Here is an 11009-nt window from a genome sequence, read left to right on the forward strand (position 1 = left end):
CCACAATCAGTACGTTTCTCTTCACCTTAAACTTAACAACTTTTATAATACATGCTATAAATCACAGCGATTCACAATCTTGATGATTTCGCTCTTGACGAGTGCAAAACACACACTTTACGGCACACTAGCCCGAAAGTAACAGAATCATAAATTACACGGAACTCAAATTAACTACATTTATCTCTTCATTCACCGCTGCTGGCTTCTTTCTGCCAAGCTCATTTTCTAACAAAGAGGGCATCTCGAACACACTCGGACTCCCCCGATCATTCGAGAAACTCATCCCGCACGCTACCAGCGCCAACGCGCCAGCAGCGTCACGTGACTTCCGCTGTCGTAACAATATTAAAATACTGTCAAAAATGTTCAAAAGGTCTAAATATAGGTCGTAGAATAACATTATAATTATTTATGATGTCATAAAAACTCGTAGGTTCAAGAAGTCTTAATATAAAACAATAAAAACCCTATAACCCGAACACTTTCGAAAGGTATTGATGGTATTAAGTACAGTAAATTTAGCCCCTAGTCTAAACTAAAGTAAAAACATATAAAAGTTACAGTGTTAAAATACCACTTTATCGAATATAGGCCTTACATAATAAAGGTTTAACTAAATGTTAGTCCTAAGACAAGTGGACTTATTGATTTTGGTGTCTGCGATTAGAATTTTTTTTTGTATTATTCTAGAAATTCTGTATATATAGAAGTACCGTTGCAATAAAGATAATATTTTGACAGCAAATGTTATGTGGGTTTTTGCTAGTCTTTCAATATTCATGATTCCTCTTTTTAAAATTTAAGTCAATAACAAGTAGTTACAAAAATGTTTTGGAAGAACTTAAGGCATGAATTATAATTTATTATATAGGCAGGTTTTATTCCTAGTTTCACTGGGGTAATTAGTTTATAAAATTAGCAAATAAAGCAAGCGTTTTTAACTACGGGCAGAAAACTGCAATTGGCTCGTCTGTTGTTTAAAATCTTTATCTTAATACCTTAGCACTTTACGGTATGTTGAATTTGTTTGTTTGTTGAATTTTCGCATGAAGCTATTCGAGGGCTGTCTGCGTTAGCCATCTCTGATTTTGAAGTAATAGACTAGAGAGAAAGTAATTAGTTAACACCACCCACCGCCAACTTTTGGACTACTCTTCACCAAACAAAAGGTGACACTGACCGTCACATTATAATGCACCCATGGCTGAGAGGGAGAAAGATTCGGAGAATGGATTCGAGCCCATGAACCACATATTGCGAGTCGAGCGCCCTCTGTATGCAAGAATATGTTTTATTTGTTATTTATTTTTTACTTATATAAGTTTACACAGTTTTTGTTTTGTTTGTAATCAAACTCAAAGCTACACAATGGCCTAACTGTGCTTTGCCCACCACGGGTATCGAAACCCGGTTTCTATCGTTATAAGTCCGCAGACATATTGCTATGCCACTGGGGGGGGGGCTAGTTTACACAGATTACAGTAATAAAAAATAGAAGATAAAATATATTTTCAAACTTGACAGTTTTAATATTATCTCTCACCAACACAGTTCATTTCTACTTACAATTACTTTGACTACCCCATTCTCTGTTACTACTTTGGTTGCTCCAGGAGGTCCAGGAGGTCCTTGAGGACCAGGTTTTCCATTCAAACCCACAGGTCCAGATTCTCCAGGAAATCCCCTTGGTCCTGGTTCACCCTGAGAATGTAAGAGTTAAAAGTGTAGAAGTAATTAACAAATTAGAGAACTAGATGCTTCTTTGTTAGTTATTGCATAGTAAACAAAATTTTAATTAACTTATTGCGTATATCTAAAATGAATATTAATTATAATGAACATTAATCTAAAGTCAGTAGCTGAAAACTTTGCAATAAATGACGAGCTATTAGAAGTATACACACTAAAGGGAGGTTAGTATGTTGTATTAAAACTATTTTGAATATTCGAATCAGTAAGTCACATGACAATCACAGCCGATATAAAGTTATAGTGTATCGGCATGTAGTAAAACTACATTTTCATATTGATTAGCTTTTGTAGGTGGCGTGATTCTAGAGAAAATGGATATCTTTTGAGAAGGGTATATAAAACAGCATTTTCTTATGCAAAATATTCATACACTTAGATCGGGAATTTAGAATTTATAAGTCTGCTATCTCTCTTGTTCTTAATGTAGATCAACTTGGTGGTCCTGTAGTTACAAGACCACCCAGAAAGAGACCTGTACCCCAGCTGTAGTAAGCAAAATGTGGCATCTTGTAACAGATGAGAATCCATGAACACAAAGGTCAGTAGCAAATGCAGTCCTCGTGTTCCAGGCAATAGTACACGACATTATCAAGAAGAATATCTGTCTGGAAAAGTGACACAAGTTACATATACACAAGTTATTTTTACAATACATTCGCTCAACCATCGCATACTCCAAGCAGCTTAAGAATGAAAAAGGTATTCATGCTATTCTATACAAAAATATACCGATCAAATCGCAGTATGAAGTGCCTACGGATTTCTGTGCGATCGGATTGTTGAAAAGAGCACTATAAAACCGTCGTTCTCACACACTAGATGAATTGTGGAAAGCACAGGGGTAGGTATATGTGCTTTGGACCTCTGTCTCGAAACGAGGCCAACAGGGTATTGGTTCACTAAGATAAGGCTTACAGTCATATCTCCCATTCAACCATCATATATATCAAGCAACTGGAGAACGAAACTAGTATTCATGCTATTCAATACGAATACATACTGGTCAAGTCATCAGACAGAGTGTCTGTGGATTTTTGTGTGATTGAACAGTTTAAATGGGCACTGAGAAACTGTTGTCTTAACTGGTGGCTAACAGTAATCTGCCAGGAGGAGGAGTGTGCTTTGGACATGACAAGCCTTACGACATAGTCTTTTGCAATGGAAACTATGAAGCAGAGTAATTAAATATAAGATGCACTGTCGTCAGATAAAGCATGACTAGAAAGCAGCATGGACTGTAACGACAAGTGAGGCTCCAAAATCGTTTAAATATAATGTACAAACCTCTGTACATTGGACTTCTTTGAACAAGCAGTGTTATACATAATAAATATTTGCAAGTATATAGTTTATTAAATTATAATTATAAATTACAATGTAATAAATCATAAATCTTTAGAATTATAAAGACCAATAAATGTTTAATTTTTTGTGCAGACCAACTAATACTAATAAAGATGAGCGTTCAACAGAAGTATTGTAGTAGACGATATTTTTAATGTTTTAATTTAGATTTGTTGTATTATTTGATAGATAAGTTTTGGCAAGTTGTAGTTATGACACGTGATGTCTACACGTCTTCGGAGTGTATATAAGTCAAATATTTGGATAAATAAAAAATGAAAAAAATGAAAAAAATGAGCGAGTCAGAAAAAGTAATCAGTGAATTGGTCAGTTAGTGAGACAGCGAGTCAGTCCTTGAGCTTTGAGCTGATTAGTTAATAATTCTGTTAACATGTAATCGACCGATTAATGAGTGTGCCAGCCAGTGTTGAGTTGTGTCAAAGATATGAAAGGTAATTAAAGATTAATGTTTAATCCTATTTGTGAGTTAGGCCTATCAACAAAAGTAGCACCTATAATTTCTACGTTATGGTTGAAGAAATAAATTACTTTCACTGGATTAGACTGAACCGAATGACAATAAAAAAACGCCAATGAAAGAATTGTTTGTTTGTTTTGAATTTCGCCCAAAGCTACAAGAGGGCTATCTGCGCTAGCCGTCCCTAATTTAGCAGTGTAAGACTAGAGGGAAGGCAGCTAGTCATCACCACCCACTGCCAACTCTTGGGCTACTCTTTTACCAACGAATAGTGGAATTGACCGATATTTATAACGCCCCCACGGCTGAAAGGATGAGCATGTTTGGTGTGACGGGGATTCGAACCCGCGACCCGCAGATTGCGAGTCGAGCACCCTAACCAATGAAAGAAACCATTAGAACACATATCAGAAGTGGGATTCTTTTGGTAAAAATAAAATATATTCTAAACTAATTACCTTCAAAAGGACAACACGTGCTTGAAGTAAGATCAAAAATTTGCTAGAGATGGTGAAAATTAAAATAATATTAAGAGGTAAGAGACGAGAAATTAAGTGATGAATCAGAAGAAAGAGACATAAGACTTGAAAAACAGTAGAAAGAAAAATAAATTTGATTGAAGACGCGATCGAAGAAGCTACTGGAAATATACAGAAAGATTATAATAGCAAAACCGAAGTAATACAAAAGGACATCAGTGAAGTACAAAAAATACATCTATGAAGTACAGAAAGTTTGTCGTAGCAAAATTGATGGAGTTCAGAAAGATTATAACAACAAATTCAACGAGGTAGAAATGAACATCAATGACAAAATACAAAAGCTGGAAAATGAATACTTAAATTTCACTGACAGACCAGCCACACCTCTCTCCACACCTGTCCTATAAATTCAATCCCAAACATCATTAACTATGAAATATGGAAGAAGAGATCGCATTTGGTCCATACTGATCACTTCTAGAGCTGTGTCCTGATGACTCCAGAATATTCCTGGACTATCTAGCTATGTCACTATCTTAAAAACGTATGCAATCTGGTAGCTCAGTTCAATAACATAGCCCAATCGAGAAATTAACAGACTGTGAGAAAAAGGTACCATGGAAGGAATATCATATGCAGTCCAAAATCATTTCCAGAGTGGATGGATGGAATAGTGTAAAACAAAGCTAATCACTTGCTGTCTATTTAAAAGCATTATCGTTGACAACACTAATTAATTTTCCAACCAATCTAGAACATAAAGACTTGCCCAGTTATCTTATGCGGATGATAGTTACCGGTATATATACATGTCACAGTTAAGGGGGACATGCAAATTAGGTTTAAAAAAGCATTGTCGGTGTACATCGATAAAGGTAGCTATCCAGTCTGAAAGCAGTGTCGGTGTACATCGATAAAGGAAGCTATCCAGTCTGAAAGCAATGTTGGTGTACATCGATAAAGGAAGCTATCCAGTCTGAAAGCAATGTCGGTGTACATCGATAAAGGAAACTATCCAGTCTGAAAGCAACGTCGGTGTACATCGATAAAGGAAGCTATCCAGTCTGAAAGCAACGTCGGTGTACATCAATAAAGGAAGCTATCCAATCCGTAGTGAACTTGAATCGATTACCCCGCAGATAAACAAATAATGGTATCACACGTCATCACATGCCAAAACTCCCTCTAACAAACAATACAAAATATTTAAATTAAAGTTTTAAAAACATAGCCTACAACAATATTAAAGAACTTTTACAAGATCCTGGTCATCAAGTGTTTGAATAACAAATTTACATCAGCAACATATATTATGTATTCTTCCAAGCATTGCAATTTTTGTTCAAACAAAATCACATTTACTTTCTGTTCTGATATTTACTACTATTAATAATTAAAAGTATTATTGAAAAGACAGGAAAATAAACAAATAGATAAAATATACACAACATTAATATGTAGATGAATAATTGTTTGGTTCGTAGAATAAAAACGTACGGCACAAGCAGGTCAACTGTGTATATACAGATACCTTTAATCCAAATAGGCCAGGCAGTCCAGGTTGTCCAGGAGATCCAGGTTCTCCAGTTACTCCTGGCTCTCCTTTATCTCCCTAGTACAGATAAAATAAAACTTTAACTTAACTAAAATCTTTGATTTATGTTACAGAGTATAAACTTGCTATTTGTATTTAAAAAGTATAATTAGAAAATTTGTAGCTTATTCTTCTAACAAAATTAGAGTAATAAACATATATATATATATATATTAATGAATATTCATCATGATTCCTCTTGTACACTTTGAAAGCTGTTAAACAATTTAAAAACAAGCACTAACAAAACCGTATTAGCCTCCTGCTATGCATTACTTACCTTTTCCAACATACTTTAAAATAAGTATTAGGAAATATTACGCATCTTAAGCTGTACATAACCTTCCTTTGAAACAGAATAATTTCAAAACATGACCCTTTTCCTAAAAATTTTGAAAACGTAATTTTGTTATTTCAGTATTGTAACAAAAATACTCTGTCTTTTCTATAAAAAAAAAGATCTATAGCAGATAGGTACATATTTAAGTATAAAGCCATTTTGTTTCAAATACAGTAACACTTAATTGTAATTTTCAAATAAATGGGACTTATTAACTCTGAAATTTGGAAAACTAACCTTTGGACCCACTGGCCCAACAATAGATGAATATTCACCCTTAGAGAAACTAAGTCCAGGTAATCCAGGAAGCCCAATTCCTGGCGGCCCTGCATCTCCCTAGAAAAAGCAGGTTGATTAAAAAAATTGAGTTTTGTTTTTAACCACTAGAAGACACGACTTACAAGCTACAGAAACGTGTACTTAAAAGTTAGCCAGTAAACCTTCTATTTCTAGCTTCAAAAACGGTTTCTTACTTATCAAATATCAATTAATATTAACTTGAAATCAGCATAATGAGTATAGCTAATTAATTGTACTTTTCTTATGTTCTTACTTATGAAGATTAAAATGCATTGTTTCTTCAGTTGGGTACCCTCCCTATTAACAACAATTTTTGTGGTAAACCTAATACTATCTCATGAGGTTCGGATTAGGTTCGTCCTAAATCCATACACTAAGTTTTCAAAGCAAAATAATTACCATAATAAAAAAGGGTGTATATAAAACGTTCTAACAAATACCGTTAATGAAAGTAGCATTTAAGAAAGAATAGAGCTTGCTGAATCGCCAGTTCATCTGAATCATGAGTAAAATTAATTAAAAAATAAAAATCAATGATAATAATAAGTAATAGGTGTTAAAGCTAATGAATAAAATAATGTTATTAAACCTTACCCTAATTCTGATTTATATGTGGCTTTAAATAAATTTGACAAAAATTACACTTCAACAAATTAATCTAGTTCACACCATACAGTTGTTGTTCATGCAATTTGATGATATAAATAACACCTCAACTAATACTCTCCCTGTCATATCCTGGCCGGCTGGATGAGTCATTGGGCATGGGATATACCAGAGATTCTATAGTTCAAATATAGCTATACATTTTTCTTTACTTTCACTTATAAATTCTTAGAATTTGTTACGGAACACGAACGTTAGTTGTCAGCTTCAATTACGTTGTATAAATAACACAAATAAAACAACTTCAATCGTATAAAGTACAGCAAATTTATTTGGTCTTTACTACATTCTTAATTATTTTCTCAACTATCCACGAAAATTATCTCAATATTTTAATCGACTATATTGGTAAATATATATTATTTATCAATTTTACGCAATTATGAATGCAATAACTTCACAACTAAATACTAAATAAACAGTGCTGTGTTTATACACGGAAGGACAAGGTTACTATACAATTGGTACTGAATACAGTATTACGAAGACAGTCGAAACTAAGTTAATTCTTGTTTATTTCAAAGTAAGATTCAGAGAATAAACTAAACCCGAACTTAAACAGCTGCATATTCACTTTTGCTACACCCTGTATGTAGTTGCAAAGCAACGAATGAGGCAATTCTATAGCATAATATAATACTAAATAAACAATACTGTGTTTATAGGAGTGAAGTAGCAACGAATGAGGCAATTCTATAGCTTAATGTTAAATAAACAATGCCGTGTTTTAGATGTTACAGCAACTAATAAGAAAATACTATAGCTTAATGCCAAATAAATAATGCTGTGTTCATAGGCATTATGTTCCGACGGATGAGATAATTCTATTGCTTAACGCTAAATAAACAATGATGTATTTATTGGTGTTACGAAGCAACGAATGAAAAAACAAACTATTGTTTAATGTTAAATAAACAATACTGTGTTTATAGGGGTGAAGTAGCAACGAATAGACAATTCTATAGCTTAATGTTAAATATACAATGCTGTGTTTATAAGCATTATGTAGCGATGAATGAGAGAGTTCTATAGGTAATGTTAAATAAACAATGCTGTGTTTATAAGCATTATGTAGCGTGGAATGAGACAGTTCTATAGGTTAGTGTTAAATAAATAATACTGTGTTTATAAGCATTATGTAGCGATGAATGAGAGAGTTCTGTAGCTTAATGTTAAATAAACAATGCTGTGTTTTAGGTGTTACGTAGCAATGAATGATATACGTCTTAACCTCACTGATACATATAGTGTTGTACGAAGAGGTTTTTGAGTAATAAACAAAGTATATAATTGGCGGCATTACGAGTAAACAGAGTTGTCAGTTTTATAATGGGTTTTCAGTTTCTTATCAATGAAACATGCTAACGCATGTAATAAGTTTTGATAAGTTTTTGTGAATTCGAGAGAAATGGATTTTTCAATCATGCATAATTTATGAATTGTGTTTAGAGTAAACTACACTACTTAATTTCACTGTGTTTCTAACATAAGCAGTTATATCAAATTCATGAATATCGTTACAAAAGTTTAAAAATCACATCTCCTAAAACGCAGTAATATTTATCTATGCAGTACATGTTGAAATAACTGTTCATTTAATCCTTCTATAAATAGTTTAGAATATACCTTTATGGAAGCTATTTAAATAACTTAAAAAATCCATGCACGTAGCCATGACATCATTTTATCTATGTATTCAAAGATAAAATTACGTATTAATCCTTTTGTTAACAATACAATGTTCAATCAGGTAGCTCGTGCAAACATGGAGTCATTTTTGTGCTTGAACCCTAGCATGGGACCTTACCCATTCCATTCTTACCTATAAAAGTTCGCTAGAGTTGGGAGTTTATGTACCTTGAACATATGTATTTGAAGTGGTTGTTGATCCAGGTAAAACTAAAGATTATTGGTATACGGGATACTGCACTAGGGTCTTAGCCTGACAGTAAAAGTGGGTTATTCATATACTATACACTATCTTATGTTGTAGATATACTTAGAAAGCCTTCTATCCTGTTCCAGTAATTATAAATGCACAGCAATATTCTGAATAAAGATATTGTTTTATTTGTTCACTTATGTTACTGTTTTCCCTTGATGGCATAACACTTCTGGAACCTGTGTTTTTGCGGATATTTGATGTCTTGTTTTAAATAATATCACACACACACACATATATAAATATATATATATACCATCACAGGTAAATATACTAATGCATATTGTTTCTGTAAATTTAATATTTATATCCGTGTATTAGAAGGCCTTATTAAATGAATAAAAACGAATTATTATATATAAGTCTCCAGTATCTTTAGGAGTGATAAACTGTATTTGACCTTTTCTCCTTTTTCTCCTTTTTTACCAGGTAGTCCTGCAAAACCTTGAATTCCAGCCTTTCCAGGAACTCCTTGGTTTCCTTTCTCCCCAGGTTCTCCATAAAAACCCTATTAGATTGAGAATCAGGTTGTAATAACTTAAAATACACACTTCCAGCTGGGCTAAAAGGAACTGTCTTGTATGGATGATTGTCACACAGTTTATAAATATCTATTTACAGATATATGTAATCTGACTTCAAAACAAAGCTCAAACTTTATATATATATATATGTTCTTAAACTTTATAAGTTTTCTGGAAAACAATAAAACGAACTGTTAACCAAGTTAAAGAATTTCTATAATTCTGAAAATATGAGACAATGAATTTTACATTGGTAATTACAACTTAAGGTAGTAAAACTACATTGTTAAACATAATATAAAGCAATGAAACATACTGTATATTGCCAATCAGTCAGTAAAACTAATATTGCTAATTGTGTTTTTATGTAATTTTTAAACCTTTCCAGTTAAATCGAAGTTTATTCGTTAATTAATCAATTAATTGCATAATTTCTCATAAACCTAGGTTTGGTTTACAATTACTTCAATACTTATGGTATTAAATCCAGCAAACCTTCTCTCCTTTAGGACCTTGGCTTCCTTGTTCTCCTTTTTCTCCAGGATAACCTTTGTTTCCTCTTGGACCTGGGGGTCCTCTGACTCCTGGAGGACCTTGAATACCCTTAGGACCAGGTTCTCCTGCATGTGACCCAAATATACCATCACCAGAAGCTCCATATGCTCCAGAAGAAAAAGACCCATCCAACTATGAACAATAAAAAACAAAACATATACCATACGATTTCTCTTTGATAGTATATCAGATTATATAGGGTCAATTCTTTTTATACAGTAAATTCTAATTTCTCTCCTATAAACCGAAAAAAATGGTAAATTCATGCATTAATAAATGTAACATGCATCATGCATAATTATTTGAAAACATACAAGACATTTAATACCTGTCCTTTAGAAAAGTTTAAAATATGTTAGAGAAATCTTAAGAGCACTTTCTAATTGAAAAAAGTGACTACTTTCTGAGTTTTTAAAATATTAACAAATGTGTAACAGTTTTGTATAAACTTACTTCAAAAATATTTCTTGGAGATGATGGCAATCCAGGGGGGCCAGGAGGTCCAGGAAAACCTCGAGGTCCAGGTGATCCAGGTAGTCCATCCACACCTGGCTCTCCTTTCTTTCCTTGTATTCCGTTTATTCCAGGGAGTCCTGGTTCACCCTGATATCACATATTGAAATGGAGTGTTAAAAGACAACAAATTAAATTAACGTAAGTAACAACAAAAATATAAGCAATGGTAAAACATAGTCAAAGACAAAGAAGTATGAACACGATGATGACATAACACATAACAATCATGCACATATAAATGAACAGACAATAAATCACCGCTGATAGCATTACAGATGTTACCGCCTGCCCTTTGAATATATGCAGCAGAATAGGGCATCTACTGATGAGTCTAAATAGTGAGTGTACACACAGTTGTTATATATATATATATATATATATGATATATTGTTATAATCTGTGTTTATTCTCAGAAAGTAAAAGACCGTGGATATTTGTCTTAAAACCTATTTACCGTATAGTAGTGTTATATAACTTTAAGGTTTGTTTGTTTGTAATTAAGTACAAAGCTAC

At 33.1% G+C, this 11009-nt stretch overlaps 1 protein-coding gene across 3 annotated transcripts in view; it reads right to left on the reverse strand.

The window, feature by feature from the left end:
- The window catches only part of LOC106459553 (collagen alpha-1(I) chain-like), a 112150-nt gene that overhangs the window by 31650 nt on the left and 69491 nt on the right, over window positions 1-11009 (reverse strand). For all 3 annotated transcript variants that reach the window (XM_022386060.1, XM_022386058.1, XM_022386059.1), the window contains exons 10-15: window positions 10434-10583; window positions 9921-10112; window positions 9302-9409; window positions 6231-6329; window positions 5591-5671; window positions 1570-1704 (exon numbers count right to left, since the gene is read on the reverse strand). In XM_022386060.1, coding sequence (XP_022241768.1) covers window positions 1570-1704; window positions 5591-5671; window positions 6231-6329; window positions 9302-9409; window positions 9921-10112; window positions 10434-10583 — 765 coding nt within the window. The remainder of the gene's footprint in view (window positions 1-1569; window positions 1705-5590; window positions 5672-6230; window positions 6330-9301; window positions 9410-9920; window positions 10113-10433; window positions 10584-11009) is intronic.

Source organism: Limulus polyphemus, unplaced genomic scaffold, assembly GCF_000517525.1.
Source record: "Limulus polyphemus unplaced genomic scaffold, Limulus_polyphemus-2.1.2 Scaffold626, whole genome shotgun sequence".
NCBI classification, from domain to species: domain Eukaryota; kingdom Metazoa; phylum Arthropoda; class Merostomata; order Xiphosura; family Limulidae; genus Limulus; species Limulus polyphemus.